We start from the raw sequence: 20,340 nt of genomic DNA, 5'->3' as shown, positions 1-20,340 counted from the left end.
GATCCCGTCCAAATCTGACAGATGCATCTAGCCACATATTCCTTAATATAAAATCAAATACCAAAGCATACCATTCTCGGACTAGGGCCTGTGAAATGAGACCACTAAAAGCCTCTAACTTAGAAGGAAAAAAAACGGCCTAGAACCAGAGAAAAAGACCGGATCTTCCTAATAATGTGAGCAATAACATGCTTTACAAATTAAAAAACCTGAGGAAGAACCACAGATAAGTAAAGTTACAAGACGTTAAAAAGCATGGGAATAAAATTATCTCCGCTAGCATGACAACTGTGGTAAAGCCAACCAATTAGATGAATAGAAAACTATTCACACCCTTAAGGTAAACTGAACTCATGCATATGCACCATATAAGCACTGCGGTAGGACCGCAGTAAGAAATGTAATAAAGACCTAGAAAGCATGGGAGAAACTTTTCCCATGACAGGCCAATTTGCCAATTTACATAATATAAAACTATTGGTGGGCATATCCTGACTCGAACAGCGTGTTCAATACTTGTGAAACACAGATCAGCAGGTAATGCCATGGGGCAATATCTCTGTGCAATGGAGAGGGAGAGAGAGAGAGAACAATATAACGTAAAATGCGTATTTGTAAAGCGCACGTTCACCATAAGGGGTATCTTGACATCGAATAAAAGATGTGGGTTGTAACCCACTCAAAGGTACCCATTCTATCAACCTCAGAAAGATTAAAGGCTGAATGGACCAGCTGAAATATGTACCTGTGACCATAAGGTTAAACACAGGGCCCTACAGTGGTCCATTGGTCCATTAAGCCACTATTCCCAAAAAGAGCAATTAGTGGCATAGAACTTGAAATATCCATACAAAATTGGAATAGGGGCAGTACAAATACTGCTAGGATATCTCCAGGATATACACAGACATAGGAGTAAAATAAAGAACCATCTGTGTACCGACAAGAGAAAATATAACATAGATAAAAGTAAAACCGAATAATCAGTCAGACAAGTCTGACATAACAGTATGGAAACAATAGTGAGCATAATACCAGGTAGGAAAGCAACAGCCGTTCAACATGTTGAGTGTAAAGACAGTCGCCTGAGACAGCATCAGTAAGCAACAGAGTATAAAGCTGAAAAAGAGAAAAAGTATAAAGTGGAAACCTTGAACTTTAGCAAAACACAAGATTAGTATGTGATCTTTCTTTATGAATAGAGACCCATCTATAGATGATCTATAAAAAGTCTCTCATAATGGAAAGGTTAAAGGATTCTATAATAAAAGAATCCACCCGAACTATAAACATAAATATGGATAGATCATCTAGGGACCACACTTCGCAAAGAGTCAACATAACTACAAACAACTAGCATTAGATAAAAGATGAAGAGTCACCCTGCTAAAAGAGCAACGATCCAATAAGAAAAGAATAAAGGCCATTTATAAAAAGTAGAAGCTATGATGCAAACTCATAGTCCTCCTCATGGCTACGCAAATGAATACCTTCAGAGAGAAGAAAAGGAACATCATGAGAGGGAAACTGAGAAAGAAGAAATCTTGAGTAATCATGCAAAGCCTTAAAACGTTCATAATAGAAGGAACAGAATCTATGGAGAGACAATGTCTCCCCGGAGGCCAATAATAGTATGCCACGTTCCCAGGAAAAGAACAAATCTTCTTCAAGGAACATGTACAAACCAACCTTGCCTACATAAAGGGGTGGAAGAGCCAATCAAATAGCAGTGGCTATAAGACAGACATGAAGTACAAAACACAAAGTGTTGTACGGTTCACAAGATGATAACCTTATGGCCAACAATGAGCATACATATGGAGACTTCCATGGAGGTACAAATATTAAAAGTACCTAATAAGGGGAGCCGCCTGAACTACCACAAAAGTGTGCGAGGAGCAGTGGATCTAAATCGGCAACCAACCATTCGACTGTGTTGAGGATTATTAAAATCCGGCGGAACGTTTGATCAATGGGCCTATCCCAACGGAAGTGAGCCAATTCATGGGTTGTGGTGTACACTGCTTGTGGCATGTCGAGGAGTAAATCCATTAGCATATCAAGAGAGAGAGAGAGGACAAGAAAGCTAGTCCGAATCCCCAGGGGTTTATATATATTATCAACAGGGACTAGCCATGTGTGACCATAGTAGGACTCTGAACTGTATTATCAGCAGGCACCTAGTAGGTGTTTTCATGAAGTCCTCACCCGCCAACCTAGTTGGTGGCATGCTTCATCTTCGGGCCAACCCAGTGACACCTAATGTGTCCCGGGTGTGCTTCGACGCCTGATTACAGCAGAGCAGGTATTTTACTGAGAGTGCAGTGTGGTGAGTGATAAACTGAAGGTTAAAACGGCTTCACAGTGGTCCCAGTACCCAAGGGTAAATTAAATTTTAATAACTGGGCCTCCGTGAGCGGTTAAAAACAAGGCAGGTGGATTTAGTGGTGGTAGAGTTAAGACCACCTACATCCGATGGTGGTCGACATGTTTCAGCCAGTGCCTTTCGTAATGCTGGCTTTCCTCATGACCATAAATAGTGTGGGTGCAAGTTAAAAAACAAATAAGTGAGTGTTTTACAGACTATGTGTCGCACTCACTAAGGTGCTCTAAGTGTGCGAGGGGGATTCCCTCACCAAGCATACGCTAGCGATTTGCTTCGTATGCTCCCTGGAGTGATTCGGCAAGGGGATTGACCAAGAATGTCGGTCAAAGCCTGCGGGGTACCTGTTGTGCCGCCATCAACCTCCGGAAATCCAAACATTGAGATCATCATTGCAAGAAAGTGATATGATAATTTGCTCATTTTGGAAGATAAATGGCCGATGAAAAAGAACGATCATAATCACGACAGATGGACTGTGTGAATATCTGCTTTGAGTTTGTGTGTTGTACACCATGTCTTATGAAATACAACTATACAAGGTGGAATCGTGTTTTAACATGGAGATACCTCTAAGATACAGTGGACATGGACACTTGGAGATAAATAACATACACAATATGGCGGCCGAAAAGAACTGTGTTTTGACATCAAAACGGCCTAGTCCTTCTATGACGTTGTGATATGAACTGCCATTAAGAGCGCATGTTAACTTTTGTCTTTTTTTAGCGCAATCATTGAGAAAAGCATTATAGCCGAAATGCGTCTGAGCGCTATTAAAAATGAATGGACAATATACCCCATGAATGCCTATTGTATTGCACAGGAGCCCGATATATATATTTGTTGTCGTCTGTCTATAAATTAAACTGCTACCTGTAATGCAACTCCGGAGTGACTGGCTCTTCCTGGGACGTTGAGGGGATACACTCATATTTCTATATGTATATCTCTCTATCTGTGTATATATCTGTATATCTCTCTATGTGTGTGTCAGACGGCTTTTGCTCCTTCGGTCTCCCCTCGACAAAAAAACAAACACACACACACCTTCACCTCCACCTAGAATAAGGTATGTACCATGATGGTTTCAACCCTTGAGCTCGAGGTCTTTTGTAGAGTAAAGCAAAATGCAAGAGCTGTTTATCAGGTAATCAAAAAAACAAACAAAGAAACAGCTGAAAAACGGTCATCGACAGAACTAAAGGAGGAAGTCACAACGACTGTGCCAAGCAGTAAACAGTAATCCAGAAAGTCACATATTGTGAAATATACTCTAAAGAGTACAACTTTACTTAGAGTGTTCTGCAGAATAAATGCACTACTATATTTGTAAATGACTTGAAGTAAGGGTCAAGTAAACATGTGTAAAGAACCACAAGGTTAGCTAAACAACCATAAACCTCTGCAGTAAGCAGAAACACCACACAGGTTGCAACTAGATGAATACACATTTCAACCAAGTCATTTATAATCACTTCTGTCCACACAAGTCAAAAAGAAATTAAGATCCAACCAGATCCTGCAAAGACCAGTCTAGGTGTCACTATTACACCATGCAGCTCTAAAACGCCTTTAAGCCGAATAAGCATGTACACGAAATAAATGTACCCTATCAAACAGCATATGTTCCAGGGTATACTGTACAGGCTGCAAAAACTCAGAATGACACAGCTATGTATGCCTGCACAGTGCAAATGACTGAGCCATAGCTCTACACATGGAATCAGTGATGTCCATACTACATCGTATGGTGAATTTCACCGCCTCGTGGCCATCTTACACCAACCATAGCAGTTCACTTTTGGCTTCCTCTGGTAGAGAAGGCAGCAACATCTCCACTAAGTCCCATAACGCATAGGAAAACCTGCTGAGAACACATGTAGTGTTCAAAGACAGTAATGCTGCACTAACAGAAGAAAAAATATTCCTCCCACAACTTTCTAGCCATCTGGCCTAAGTGCTTGTTGGAACCAGATGTGGAAATGTGTGTCCGCAGAGGCTGTGGCTACTTGCACAACCAGACCTTTAGTGGAGGGATGTTAAAAGATGCAAGCAGCTTCCCCAGATGAAGGCCGATGCCTATGGGATATAGCTCGGTTTACAGGCATTCCCGTTACCGGCCATGCCAAAGTCCCTAACAATATATTATGTAAAGTCTCATTATAAGGGAGTAAGGGCTCCACTTCTGTGTTACCCTGGTAAGGAACATCAACCAACGGGTCTGTGGATAATTCCACTGAGGAAAGCTGACACTCTAAAACAGCAGCTGCCCTCCTCAATACCACAGCATAGAAGGCACTCACCTCGGTTGCCATACCACTGGGAGAAAGTCAATCTAAAACTGGGGAGGACTCTGGTCGACTAGCCTCACCCATTTCAGTGAGCAAATTTTCCTCCAAGAGAAACTGAACAGTATTGCCCAAAGGGTTTTGACACCCTATTTTTTCCCTTTGGCCTGCCAACCTGTGCATTTTTGTAAAGAGCAGAAATAGGCTGTATACTGACAGATGGAGAGTTGCCTAAAGCGAACGTCTCCATCGGCACCGCATCCGATGCCGGTACGTCAATGTGTTGATATGTTCATGGTAAGAATAACTGGTGCAGCATCAATGAGGATCCAGCCAGGGCACCTCTCCACATCCTTGGGGCTAGAGAGCGCACCAGAGGGGAAATGAGGGCCAAAGACTTTATGCAGGTAAATGTAATATTCCCTCATTTGGATTACAGTCGCAACCAGCTCTAACATATTTAGGGAGGCACCAGGTGGACTCTGGAGAACACTTTGTAGCCAAAGGTTGGGAGATGGCATAAAAAATGAACTTGCATTTCGACCACTGGGGCTTCGGAGCTTCCCTCGACAGAGATGGTCCCTCATAAGAATGGCTCCTCGAACGGTCTGTGGACCTGGATGAGGACTGACAACGACACAGTGCCTCAGATAGTCATGCTGCCAGAAGTTTCATTCTATGCTCTCCCAATGCCTTTGGGTGAAGACGCTAACAGGAACCACACTTCTCAAAACGCATCTTTTTAATCAGGCTATCTAATCTTTCTCCTTCCGCTTGTCTGCAGTTCATATCGCGCCAGGATACTCATGAGTAATTGAGCGCGTTATAAGTCTCATATAACATAACATAACATAACACACTGCATCAAGTCATCACAGACAGATAGTTTGGGGATTTGTGACTGATATCTGCCTGTCACAAGAGTCACAGGGTTTAAACCCTGAAGGCATTTGCAAAAAGCACACTGTTTCTCACACAAAATGTGATGAGTCGAAAAAATCAGCCCCCTAACTGCTCTGTATCCGTGTCGCAAGTGCGGAAAAGAAGAAACTGATGTCAGCACATTGGCGAGGGGTTAAATGGATTCCGTCGACATCACATTGTTTGAGGACAACGAAGGATAAATCTCCTGAAACATGTGTCTGATGATATACAGCACTGGCTGCACAATCAAGGGTGTAAAACTAAAGACTCGCTGATGCAAGTGTTATCATGCCCTGCATTTACTATGTTGCATTGGGGCAAATAGAGTGCTGGGACATGAGGCAGTGTGCTTCCACTCTCGTTTTATTATTAAAATCTTTGTCATTACTAGTCTTCCACATCTTAAAAACAATAAAGGCTGCCCTATTTAAATAGGTATAGATCAGATTATTTTTCCCTATAACTTTAAAACTAATCAAGTTAATTAACGCTCTAGAAAGCCCTGTTATCAGAATAGAATTTCAGAACAGATTAATTCACTGTACCAAACTTCATCAAAACTCTCACTGACTTTGGAAAAGTTCATGGATGCCTCTTTAAATGACATCGTTCAAAGGCAAGTTTTATCTGTAGGTATTAACAGAATAAACTGGACAGACCTGTTTCAGGCTGCTCTGGTCTGCCATATAAATGGATACCAAACTTTAGATGAATTAATTAGTGGGTGTAAAGGGAGATGACTTCACTGCAGGTGACCAGCGACAAAAATGTTAACTTGAAGACAGAAGTCTCAACATCACAGTACACTGTGTCAAGTGACATTTATTTTCTGCTTTAATTTGCTGCAGTGACTCCCCAAAGAAGAGGCAGAAGTCTACCAACTACTGAGTTTTGGACTGGGCCAATTTTTAGATCTCCACAAGAAAGTAGAACTGCCTCATTATTTGATCCTATGCAGACAGATTGTGATGTGTGCAGAAACACTAGTGATTTGGTTGAGTCATATTTCTACCAAAGTCTGACTAAAGTCTCCATTTTATTGAGGGTTTATGTTCTGTGGATCCCTAAAAGAGTAATGTCAGAACTATGTTTTGCCTGAGTAGAAGGGAGGACATAGAGAAAGCCAGAAATGTTACATCAATATGGGGATAAGGAGTTAGGGGAAACAGTACAAGTGTGGAAACTTGGGGAGATAGGGGTGACGGTTTGACAATGGCAGCTAAAACCATCAAAGGCAAGCAGACATGAGCCACAGAGCAGTAGCATTATGTGGACTAAAACCTATTGCTTACTGTTCTATGTGGCATCAAGGTGGGTTTGTGACTACCAAAAAAGCTGCAGAATGTGTGTACAGTTGGGAAATGCAGGAACTGCATAAGAACAGTTGGTGATGTATAGGAATGGGTTTGGGGTAGAAACTAAGATGGATGCTCACGCTGCAGGCTCTCTAAAATATTGCAATTCACAACTTTCTTTCTGCAAAGCAGTTTCAGGTCAAGCCTACGGCTGGAAGAAACATCCATGAGTTTGGAAAGAGTCACAGTGGGACAACAGGGTACTAGTAGAAAAGTGCCTTTTTTCAAACTAAAATTAAAGATCTCCTTTAAAGGAATTGCTTTGTAAAATATCTCTGTGGTTACTCAAGTGACCTCTCGTCTTGTAAAATGAAATACGACAGGTTGTACAGCAGAATCAAAACTATCAATTTCAACCCTTGTTGTCTTAAATCTCATTCATAGAAACTGCTATACTTTTTCGTGGCTGGAAAAGTGCAATAGAGACAGCTGAAGTCGAGTCAGCAGTTCAGAGTAAGTTTAGAATAATTTGGACAAGAAATAATTAATAACGGTCATTTCAACATGGTTTGCTAAGGGATACAGCACTAAAGGAAAAATATATAATTTGTATATGATATATACCACTTGGTTACTGCTTTATGATACTTTAATTTCATGGACACCTACCTGTTGCCTGTTGTTTGGCGTATATGGAAGCATGGTGGATACATGGAACATAATCTCATAGTCCTGATAGGTTGTGTAGAGGGACTGGGTACCTGTGGAGTCCGCTATAAAGATAAAAGTACAGACCATGGAATAATTTTACACATTTTATGAACTGTAGACAGAATGGCAGGTTAAATGGAACATCTATTAAATAGATTTAAAGAACATTTGTCTGGTTTCTGTTTCTTTTAGACTCTTCGTTTTTAGGAATTCAATCAACAATCTTCCTGAAATTCAAACAAAACCATCAGGTTTTATGTAGGTATCGTTCTAAAGTCAACAAAATCAAATCCAAACCTGCACTGGAGCATAAAGAATGATAGTACTATTCGAGAGTTGTCATCCTTTTCAGCCATACACTGTGGGGAATAATGTCCTTTAGTGTAAAAAATGTGTCACTTCCAGTCTAAAGGTGTCCTCCAACATTGGTAACTTTTATAGCTACACATAGTATTTGCATATTGCACCACATATAGGTGGGAATCAACTGGTAAGATATTTGGAATAGTTTATGTTTTCAAGCAAAAACTCTGCAAACAGACTTTTCTTTACAGCCAGTTGAGCTAATTTTATGCCCACACCTTCGTATTAAGAGCACGTCTTGCATTAGCAAAGAGCAGCAAGAAAATAAAGAAATATGAATGGGCCAACTTGCAGAGGGATGCTAGCCAATACTTTTGCTGGTAAAGTCCTGACTTGTTGAGAAAGCTATCAAACTCCAAGGCAGTAGCTTGTCTGCCAAACGGTAGGCAACTTGATGCAATCCCTGAGCCAGCCTGCTAGGGTTGACGAATGACCACAAATATTCATCATGGAAACTTAAGTGTTCTTGTTCTTTCACAATAGTAACCGCATCATATTGATATCCAGCTCCTGTAGGTTTCTATCTCCCTCAGATTTCTTAAAGAGGACTACGAAAGAGTGGACTTCGATACTGAAGGCCCTTTTATATGGACAGTTGGGAATATTTGTTTGAGGTCTTGACAAAATTAAACTGGGTTGAACTGAGTTGACATACAGTGGGCTCGAGGCAAAACTCAGAATCAACAGAGCAATTTTGGATGGTTGGGTGTTGGAGAGACAGACACTGATGCTACTCGTCCACTCTAACATTTACATTTGCCAAGAAACCATTAGCAGCACTGTTTCAAAGAATTATGAATGAATGGGTTATTTAGATGTGAGGCAAGATGCATGCTGTGTCTATGTACGCAACCAACACATTAATATACTTAAAGTTTCCTGTTGAGTCAGTCAAATATATGTTGGAAATTTGGAGAAATATTAACACAATATTAAAGTTAACCTTAGCAAATCTCATTTGATAGCAAACTATCGGAGCACTGGTCCAAAAGAGTAATGTAGATATACCAAATCTTTAACTGGAATGGCAATTAGAAGGTCTGAAATATCTTGGAAAAGGATAATTACCCACTAACAATATGGTAAATCCTAATCTAAAAAAGGTCCTAGAAGGGGAGCACAGCTCTTGCATACGATATGAAAATATTTGATAATGACTCTGTTCTGGAGTACCTTTGTGAAAAAGTTGCGATCGATTAAAAGGATTGCAAAAAATATGTATGCCAGAACACTAATTTTGGATTTCATCCTAACCCTTGGAAAAGTAGATTGATGTATAGGTTTTTCGCATTATATCTGATGCTAGCAAAAAAGAGGTTTTGGAATACTATAGCTGTAATTAAACTGTCCTGAAATTGAAAAATGAGATAGAGAGGTGTGTGAATGGGGGTGAGCGGAACGGGGCAGTGGGCGAGGAAAAATGAATGATCACAGTTGATAAGCTTAACGAAGACCTAAAAGACTAGTCTATGTTCAAAGGTGGGGACAGTGCTTGGGAAATGTCTCCTAGAAACAGATTCTGGTGGCTATAAAGATTAAATGTATCTAAAGTTGGCCTAACCTTGTCCTAGAGTAACTAGGAACACTGTTGAAATCTGTTTGTCACTGGTGTAGGGTGTTCGGCATGAATAAAATAATGGTTTATAAGTTGATATATTTTGTATTATTTTATCTAAATAATACGTTTACAAAAACATTGATTCGAATAAAACAGATCAGTCCACCTTGGTCCCAACAAAGAGCAAGAAGACATGGTGCACACCAATGGACATACTGGTTTCAGGAGAATACATGAGGAAATGTACATTTCTTCTGTATACCAGTGCACTAGATTAGATGGCAGGAGCTATAGCATCACTAAGCAAAAATTTAAAAGAAAAAAAAAAAAATCACAGTTGAGCAAGGTGGATTTAAAAGAGGAACACTCGACTATTGATTAATGTTTTAGTCTCTGCGCAATGGGATTAAAGATAATAGAAACATGAGGTAACCTATTTTGCTGTTTGGTTGATTTCCGATCAGCTTTTGATACGGTTAATATGATATTGTGGGGAAAATGTAATGTTATGATTATTCCCAGAAGCAGTTTAGCTGTGCCAAAAGAACTATATCAAGGAAACTGGGCCAAAGTAGAGCTACATATAAACAGAGTGCTAACACACAAAATCCCAATTGAGACGCTCTGCGAAAGGGCTGTGTACTTGCCCCCACTTCATTTGCACTTTATCTGCTTTATCTAGCAGATTTCCTGGAGACTTTATAGAACATTTATTTTATTTATTTAGAAGTTTTGTAGAGCGCGTAGTAACCCTAGAGCACCCCAGCGCTGGAACCTGAGTTCGGGAAGGAACAGCAGCGGAAGGAGGGAAGGTTTTTAGGGGAAGAGAAGAGTTTTCAGTGCCTTCCTGAATTGAAGGAGATTGGGTTCGGTTCTTAGTCTACGGGGGAGACTGTTCCACTGTTTGGCAGTGTGTACCGAAAAGCGACGTCCCCCAGACCTAGCTTTTTTAGGTTTCGACTGCAAAAAGCTGCGCAAGCAGCTTTTGCGCAGGAGAAATCTAATGAGAACTGTAGTGTGGGTTTGGGTCGGCCCTCGTCATTCATTGGCTGGCTCCATAAATGGAGCATAGCCATTGGACGAGGGGCCTGTCCGTCAATGCCGGACCAGATTCGGGGGCGTTCCCGAGATTCTTTGGCTTTTGCCGACGTCACGCGACGTCAGCCGAAAGCCAGGAACGCCCCCGAATCTGGTCCGGCATTGCCGGCACCTGATTTTCGAGTATTTTGTCCGCTGGCAGGTGCCCACCCTGCCAGGGACCTTGCCGCTGTTGTGGTACCCCGAGCGAGTGCCCACCTCGCTTAATATTTAGATTTAAGGCCGGTGCCCACCCGGCATTGCTCCGTGTATTCACCGCCGCGGCCCCGAGTGAGAGGAGGAAGCAGCGCCCGCCTTCAAGCCCGGGCCGTGCTGGGATTGGCCCAGCCGGTCGAGCCCCCTTCCGCGTCATCACAGGAGGAGGAGGAGAGAGCCGGAAGGAGGAAGCAGCATCGACCGTCCCGAGGCTCCCGAGCACAGGAGGAGCCCCGGGGAAAGAGAACGTCCCTCCGCGGCCCCGGAGAGTCCCGAGGAGCGGGAGCTCTCCTCCAGCAGCCGCCGGACCCGGTGAGTGCCTGCAAGGGGAGAGGGGCGTCGGGACACATTGTCGGTGTCCGCCCCTCCCCCCGTAGTGCGATCTCGCACCCAGAGAGCAGAGAGCTCAAACCAGAGACCCGGGGCAGGGGGGGTTAGCCCATTCTGCCGCGGTTTGCACGCCCAGATCACTTTCTGCTGATCTGCAGCCCAGAGCCGTCCACTAGGGCTTGCAACAGCATGCAGTTTCCTTTCAGAGGAAGTATGCAGCATCGAGCCTCGCATTCTCTCGTGCAACCCCACCCGATCCCAGGCAGTTCCATACTTTACCCCTTAGCCGTGCTTCAGTGTCGTGTGCGCTGGACTTTGAGAGCCCCACTGATTTGCAAGATCTGATAAGGGAAACAGTGACGCATATTTCATTTGCATGCAGTAGCCAGCCGAGCACGCTGTCTGAATAATTAAACGCATTTAAGCATTTTCCTTATCTAGCGAGCTTTTGAAACGTACCTAAATGTTCGCACCGGAAATGCGCGCACCGTATGACTTTGATCACTTCTTATTGTACAAATAAACATGCCTGGCTTTAAGATTTCTTTCAAGCTTCGGCCCGGAAATATCTGTGCAGGTTTCCCACAACCTAGAGTGCCTGCATCATTGATATCAACATAGGACTCATCTGACTCAGCATGTCATCAGTGAGATCCCACAATCCTCCACCCCTGGTGCACCCTTCACAGTGTACCTTCTCTTGCCCATCTCGCACTGTAAACTAAACTACATTCTTCATATTCAGATGTCCTGTATGTGCCATTCTTTAGTCGTCCCCACCTCGCCTAAAGTATACACATTGGTGGTGGCCCTCAACATTTTGAACAGGTGCAGCACCAAGTCTGGGATTGTACAACCCTTCTCAAGAGGTTCGCACTCTCGTGGACATCTAGGGCAGAGTTACACTATGGCGAGGCTGCTCAAAATAACAATGGCCGACCAGGTGATGGCTAATTCTCAGTCTGTGGCCCACCAAAAATTCACCAGAAACAGAGGCTGTGCCAGTGACAGCAGCAGGATTCTTCAGATGCGGACGTGAAATATCAGCTAACCAAGAATGTGGTCTGAACTCGCACATTCACCAACTCATCCACCTGCACATTCATCTTACTGATAAGGCACCCACTCTAGAGTTGTCTGCAGCCTACACCTTTAGTGTACTTATTATTCTGTGGGCGATGAAAGCTTGTACTAGGCTGCCCTGCTGGTTCTGTTCTGCGGTAAATGGAAGATTGCATGAATTGACTTCTGTGAGAGGGAACAGCTTGATTTACTAATGCCATACTTTCCCTTTTTTGTGAGAAAGTTAACATTGCGCTTCTGCTTCCTAATTTGCATCTGTCCTGTGATGGGAACACGTGCGCTGATGCTACTGTAGTTGTCTGTAACTTCCTTCTGAAGTTGGGAAGTTTTCATAGTTTCTTCCCTCAGTGTACCAGTTCTGTAAAGAGGGTTGTTCTGTATGTGTGAGAGACCCTTGTGATATTCCCTCTGTCACTGCCACCTGTCTTTCATTTATTATTTTAAAGGAAGATTGCTCTGCTGGGGTCTGTTATACATTTACTGTGTTGTGAAGGCATGTATGAAACTTTCCACTAAACAGAAGACCAAACTATTCACATCACCAATACTTGTTTTAATGCATGATGTAGGTGAGTTAGAGGGAATGCATAAGTTTCACGCATGAAACAAGTAATTTTTGTAATGGAATAGAAGACTGTAACATTTGAAAACATAGCTGACTAGTGGCTCTGTCATGTGTAACACCTCCAGCATGTTCTGGCATTTTAGGCAACAACACTTTGTATGCTGGGATTTTGAGCCTATGATGAAACGGTTAAAAGCATAACTACAAGCCCAGTGATGCAGAATGCTGTTAGTCAGATAAAATAAAAATAGACCATTGTATCTTATGTCATGATGCCAAAGCGCAGAGTTGTGAAAGGCAAAATACAATGTAGTTCCTAGCTTGGTCCCTTTTATTCTTCTAGCCAAAAGTAGGTTTACAGCCTAGTACGTGAGTAGGGAAAGGTAGCCAGTCAGAATCAAATGCCTGCATCTTACTGCTAATGGATTAACATTAGAACTCCCTTGAAAACCAAGGACATTGTTTTACCAGAACAATGCAAAAAGCAACGGTTAGACATAGCTGGAGACACAGAGGGAAACAAGCATTTACAATGCAACGGTTTCGCCTTTGGAAAAGTTAGAGCTATTGGCAATGTAAAGGACAATGCCATTTATTTATCTGTTTTCAAAACCAACACATAAATACAAATGTTGTCATTTACAATGCCAATAGCTCAAACTTTTCCAAAGGCGAAACCGTTGCATTGTAAATGCTTGTTTACTCTGGGAACAGTGATAAAGTTCTCTTCGCTTGACCGAAGAGCTCTTGTCGCTTTATAGGGAACAATGAGATTCTTGAGGATTGGTGGTCCTTTGTTATGGAGAAGTTTGTGGGCCAGACAGAGGGCCTTGAAAGCCACCCTCTCTCTGACTGGGAGCCAGTGAAGGGACTTCAGAGCTGGCTTAGCCGATGATCTAGCTGGGGTAAGAGTGAGTAGGCGGGCCGCGGCGTTTTGGATTCTCTGCAGGGTGTTGAATGTGGCTTCCGGGGCGCCCAGGTAGACTGCATTGCTGTAGTCTAACCTCGCCAAGATGAGGCCCTGGATCAGAAGTTTCCGAGAGGTGGCAGGGAGCAAGGGGAAGACCTTCCTACAAGCCCTGAGGAGTCCAAAGCAGATTCCCGCCGTCTTTTTTGCCTGAGTTCTGAAGCTCAGGTCCTTTTCGAGCCATACGCCCAGACTCTTGACCTCCTCCTTGGGGGATGGAGGGACACCCAGACAGTCAGGCCAGATGTTAGGCGGCAAGGAGGGTCCTTTGTGTCCGAGCAGTCGTGAACATGCAGTCCTTTTCACCTAAGATGGGGGGGGAATCAACTCTGCCAACTATAAGCTAATGATCTTTTCATCTTAGATATAAAGCAGGTAGGGCTTGAAAGAAAATGACAAGTATTTAACGAATATTGTCAAGTAAATGATTGAACAATACGTACATAGAAAACGTATATCCTGGTAATGGGTAGAAAAAGCAAGCCTTTGAAGTCGTCTATTAGGAATTTGAAAGTAGAAAAATTCTTTCCTACAAATGCTTGGGGATGGTGTTCAATAAAATGTTTTATTGGAAAATGTATGTGGGTGCCCCAGAAACCTAAGTTTTAACAACTGTGGGGTGTTTAAAAAAATGCAAATGAGAATTTGGAGGTGTGTCAAAAGACCAATGTTGACTGCATATGAAGATACGGTACCTCTCAAATTTTATACGGGGCAGAAATCTTAGGCCTGAGCACTACGCATGATATGGAGAACACAGAGGGCAAATGTCTTTAAAACGTATTAGGCCTCCCTCCATGTTCTATGGTTCAAGCAATAAGAATGGAAGCCAAACTGAACTCTTGGAACAGCACATTGGCAAATGTAAGCTAGCGTTCCTGGCATTAACAGTTAAGTGGATCCAAAACAAAGATTTCAATACTCTCTGTGAGAGAAATTTGCCAGATTGATCTACTCTGGGCAAGGGATCTAAGGAAGCGACTTAGGAGCTAGGCCGAGTAATTCAATCTATATAACTTTAAAAATAATGTTCTCACTTCCTAATTCCTTGATTTATTGCACGGCGATCCTACAAAAAATCCTGGATTAATTGCACGAGGCCTGCCAAACCTGTGATGAGGGGCGTACTACTGAAATTCTGTGTGGGCCTATATCCAGCTTAACGAATCCAAAGTGAGGGGAAAGCCCGGAAGGATGGAGACATGACGTGCAGGTGTGGGTTAAAAGTACATTGCTCCAGTGATCATGTTTTAATGGACTCTTTATATTTTATCACTTTACAGCGTAAACTTATGAAAATTGATTCTTGTCAAGTATGGTGTAAAGACTCAAATGGAAGCCCAGAGATTTTTATAGGATATGCAATATTAGGATGTTACATTTTTACTAGCAATATCGACACAGATAGCACTGGGCGCTTTATTGATTTTAGTGGATCCATAAATTTTATATACAGTTTATACTGGTTTTAGTTAAGGGAGGTGGATGCGCTTATAAATGAACCAAGATCCCTGGTCTATAACGAGAAATTAGCGAGCATTCACCAGGAATTAGTAAGGGCACTTGGAGAGGTGTTCAATCCGGTGGTACCAATTCGAAGGAAAAAGACTCGTGCCCCCACTTGGTACACCTCTTCCTGTAGGGCAATTAAATCTGAGCTAATTGCCACAATCAGGGAGGGGTCAAATAAGGGTAAGGTTCGAGACCTTAGAAGGGAGTATAAAGCAGCAATGGCCAATGCAAGGGCAGAGTGGGACTGGAATCACTGGCATGAATTGTCTGAAGCTCTAAAAGCCAGAGATTCTAGAAAATTCTGGGCCTTGGTCAATAATGGGATGGGGGAACTTAAAACAGCAATTGAACCTAACATCGCCCCCTCGCTGTGGGAGGCCCACTTTGGGGCACTTTATCAAGACACTCCTCTATGGCCAGATGGAGTGGTGGTAATGCCCACAAGCACCTCGGACACGGCCCTGGAATTCTCTCTAGGGGAAGTGATGACTGCTCTGGAGCGCTTAGCGCTGGGGAAGGCGCCGGGGCTGGATAAGCTACCGGGGGATCTCTTTAGGCATCACCCAGACATCTGGGGCCCGTACCTCCTTATTCTCTTTAATGCCATCTTAGGAGGTATGTCGGTCCCAGGCTCTTGGCTGGGGGCGGAGATTGTACCGATTCATAAGAAGGGGTCTCCTCTGCTCCCAGCCAACTACAGGCCGATTAGCCTGATAGATGTACCCCAAAAGCTTTTTGCGCGCCTCATTCTCAACCATTTGCTGGACTGGGTGGAGGACAACGACATTATGAGCCCCCTGCAGGCTGGCTTCAGGAAGAACACGTCGACCATGGACCAGATTTTCCGCCTCGTCCTCCTCTACTGGAAGACGGTGACGTTAGAGGGGGGAAGGCTGTACATGGTCTTCGTGGATCTGAGGTCAGCCTTTGACCTAGTCCCGCGTAGCAAATTGTGGGAGGTTTTGGAAAAGTTAGGAGTACCCCCTCAACTACTCAGCATCATAACCAGGCTGCATGAGAATAACTACGCTCAGGTGAGGTGTGGGAGGGATGGTAAGCTTTCGTCCAGGTTTCCAGTCCGCCGAGGAGTCAGGCAGGGCTGTGTCCTGGCACCGACACTGTTTTGTCTTTTTATTAATAGCGTTATATTACACCTAGATAACGTTAAGGACAATGACGCCCCACTTCTGGCAGGCAGGAGGGTTCCGGCAATCATGTTTGCTGATGATACCCTCCTGCTTTCCAAATCCCCCATGGGGATCCAGAAGATCGTGAACGGATTTGGTCTTTTCTGTCGCCAACACGGGTTGGAGGTGAACACAGAGAAGACCAAGTTCATGATTTTCAACCCTCCCAATAAAGCCAGACCCAACCCCACCTTGGGAACCGTTAGCCTCGAGAGGGTTTCTACCTTCATATATCTGGGGGTAACACTCCAGGAAAACCTTTCATGGGACTGCCAGATAGCCAGATCAAGGGTCAAATTATCCCAGCTATCGGGTGCTATTTTGAAGGTGGCAAATGCTTCCACTTTCAAGCCGTTAAGCCCGGCCCTTGAAACATATAGGACTCAAGCTAAGGCAGCAGCCATGTACGGTAGTGAGTTATGGGGGCACAAAGCAGGGAAAGACTTGGCAGGAGTAGAAAACAGTTTTTTAAGGCGCTTACTTGGTCTTCCGCAAGGTACGCCACTTCTGCCACTAAGACTAGACATGGGTCTTCCCTCCATTGCTGAAGAGCTTGTGTCAAAGCCAGTGTAGTTCTGGCACCGACTCTGGTCCACTGACGAATTACATCATTACAGACAGGACCTAATCCATGTCATGAGCCTGAATCGTAACAGCAAAATCCCCTGGCTTGCTTTCGTAAAGAACGAACTGCTTAGTATGAACTTATCAGAACTGTGGGATGATCCTACTCGAGGTTGCCAAAGGATTTCACGCAAAGCCTTGACCCAACTGTATAAGGACAAGAGCCTGGCACTTATGGTTAATGCTCACAATAGCGGCACCCTCACTGCGCGTTTTATGGAATCCAAAAATTCTTATGTTTTTGAACCTTTTATGGATTTTATTTTTCCTGTACTGGCGAGGAAATAGTTTGTGCAATGGAGGTTTGGCACACTTCCTACTAAAACCTTCACTTGCAAATGGACCAAAGGGGGTGATAAGTTGTGTCCATGCTGCAACACCCACGAGGAAGATGACTTACATATCATGTTCGTATGTCCCGCATATTATAGACCCAGGAAATATTGGATAGCACCGCTTTGTAGAAACCTGGGGTTCAGGAAGTGCTTACAGGCATACAGAGTTATGAAAACTAGTACTCTGGGTCATGTTGTGTTTGCCATATCCAAATTTTTAATGGCAGCATGGATAATCAGGAAGAAAATAGCCCTCTGAACTATGGTACTGTCTTGCATCCTCTACTCCTCGCTGGTCGAGAAGAGACTTTCTGTATGTATTAACATTATTTTTTTAATATATGTATTGTATTTTATTGCATCTTTTATGGTCTTATGGCCGAAATAAAGAATTTTTGGATTGGATTGTTTTAGTTAAAGTACATCCATCAGAGCAATCATTTTGTAGCTGTAGATCAAATCTGGTTTACTCACAATATGATGAGATCTTTAACGATCATAAACTGATTTTTAGGTGAATCCTTATGTAATAGAAACGCTATATGTATGCAAAAGAATGTAATGTGTAATAGACTATGCGCTAAATAAAATTATATTTCATAACAATTTTTTTTAAAGAAAAAAAAAAAAGACCCTCAACTCAGCTAACAAAACTAACCATATCCATCAAGAAGTGGATTTCCTAACATTGCGGCTCTATGAAACTGTTATTGTCATCTGTAGTACATCACACAAAATTTGATTTATTTTGAACATATGTGAATGAATACATCAAATATCTGATTTTGTCAAAGCTACTTACTTTTAGTATCCAGCTGGGCAGCGTATTTGTCAAATCCCTTGAGGCAAACCTTTTCTCCAATCAATGCAAGGAATTCTTCAAATGCAGGTCCTGCGCTCTCATTGTTATACATTTCCTCTTCTGAGCTCTGACCCGCTTTACAGTACAGAATTCCCACTTTATGTTTTCTGCAAAGCTGGTAAGAAAAATAAGAGCAGAATTAGTTTTTACTTGTGGGGTCAGTATAATAATTTCCAAGCTCTGGGGCATGTGAAAAGGACAAACAAGATACAACTTGTGAAAATATCTAGCTTTTTAATCTGAAAATGATAAAAGCTGCAAAAACAAATCCTACTCAAATTAAATTAAAACATTTTCATGTAGTTTAGATGAAAATATGTTCCTATTTGAAATTAAACACTCACAATGCAAAACCTTGCCAGTAACTCCTATAGAACAGGGAAACAAATGTTGTAGAAGCTTGAGGTCAGTTATCAGCGTCACTCTCAATGTTCCCTACATTGGTGAAATAACTGAAGACGACAAAGGAGCTTTGGCTTTACAAACAAGCATTGACAAAGACAACCAGCCTCATATTGTAAAAGCAATGCAAACTTACTGGCTTTGCTAATGCTATTTTGCCAATGCTGTTCTACATTGACTAAAAAAACAAATGCTTCTTTGCAGGTGCTAAATAGCATCCATAATAAAACAAAAAACTTTTTTAAGTGCAACATCTATGCGTACATGCGTGCATACAAGTTATGAACTTGCGAAAGTTTCCAGAAACTCTTTTCACCAGTTAATTATCTCAGACAGGGAATAACTGAATCCTGTAAAGCAACATGATGGTATCAAAACTGAGGAAACCTTCACACACTCTGGGAGCAGAGTTCCGCCCAAAAGGTAGTCATCTGTATTAATAGTGTATACCTCTGACAGCAAACCACAAGACCTCTCCATACTGCTCGTTCTAATTAAGCATACTGGAGCGCTGGAATGGCATCCCATTATCAGTGCACATGCTTTTCAAGAAGTCAGCTAAAGTCACTCTGTGGAAGAATTCTCTTAGTAGAGATTGGTTCAAATCAAAGATTAAGATCATGCGGATCCCCTGGTCTTCATGGGTATAAAACAGCCGCGGTCGGTAGTGGGAGTACCTGCAGGGTGGTGACGTGGGGAGGCGGGGAGCAGGGTGGGGGGTTGTAATGTATGGATTACAGAGCTTTACAGGTAAGTAAACATATAAATAAATAAATAGCATTTGGGGATGCAGTGCACGCAACGAAATGTATTTTGTTTGTTTGTTTAAATGTGTGATTGTCCTGTGTTTGGCACAAAATCTCGGTTTTTAACAGGTGTTCAGGCGGGAAAAAGGATTGAATCACCAAAAGGTGGTTCCAAAACCATTTTCTAAATATTGCTAGAAGAGAAGGAAATGTGCTATCGCACAAAGTTAACTTACTGCTGGAACACAGCACCAGACATGTCTTGAGGTCTGAACTTACAATGGTATTTTACCCCAGTCTTTCTCAGGGTGCCCTTCCAATTGTGCATTAAAACAATCTCTGAGGACAACCAAAGAGCAGTGTCAGACTCTGCATCAGCACCTTCCAGCATCTGCCAGCTGCACTTGATGCAGTAGATGCTGTAAGTCCTCACCCTCGTGTTGTGAAGCTATATCAAACATCCCCAAAAACTGTTACTGAGGTAGCATCACACAACTAGGCAGTCTTTGTAAATTAAACCACGCTTAACCTTATATAAGTTGACCTTCACTAAATTCAAGAAAGGTCTGCAGTGCAAGCCATGCTGACTAAGGAGGAGGGCTCAGAGTACTGCAAGACTATTCAGATAATCTGTTGAGTGAGGCTGAAGATTGACCAACTGTAAAATAAGAAGACTATGTTTGCTTTCTGCCTCCTGTACGATGATCGGGAAGGATGCTGTGTTGCCCGCAAGGATAAAATAAAATCCACAGACCATTTGCTAACAGCGTAATGGACTTGGGGACAAACCTACACTCGTTAAGAGCCAGCAACAGAGAAAGAGAGTGCAACCAAGATTACAGACAAAAAAGAACAAGAAAGTGTGTGCCCAGGGAAAAGAAGGCTCATGACAAATATATTAAAATATTT

At 42.7% G+C, this 20,340-nt stretch overlaps 1 protein-coding gene across 2 annotated transcripts in view; it reads right to left on the bottom strand.

Annotated features, from left to right (window-relative positions):
• Positions 1–20,340, bottom strand: part of SIPA1L3 (signal induced proliferation associated 1 like 3) — a 780,343-nt gene that overhangs the window by 407,173 nt on the left and 352,830 nt on the right. For both annotated transcript variants that reach the window (XM_078660667.1, XM_078660669.1), the window contains exons 6-7: positions 18,224–18,398; positions 7,563–7,666 (exon numbers count right to left, since the gene is read on the bottom strand). In XM_078660667.1, the coding sequence (XP_078516793.1) occupies positions 7,563–7,666; positions 18,224–18,398 (279 nt within the window). The remainder of the gene's footprint in view (positions 1–7,562; positions 7,667–18,223; positions 18,399–20,340) is intronic.

Source organism: Lissotriton helveticus, chromosome 9 (genome assembly GCF_964261635.1).
Source record: "Lissotriton helveticus chromosome 9, aLisHel1.1, whole genome shotgun sequence".
In the NCBI taxonomy this organism is placed as follows: Eukaryota; Metazoa; Chordata; class Amphibia; order Caudata; family Salamandridae; genus Lissotriton; species Lissotriton helveticus.
This window is presented reverse-complemented; position numbering and strand designations above follow the sequence as displayed.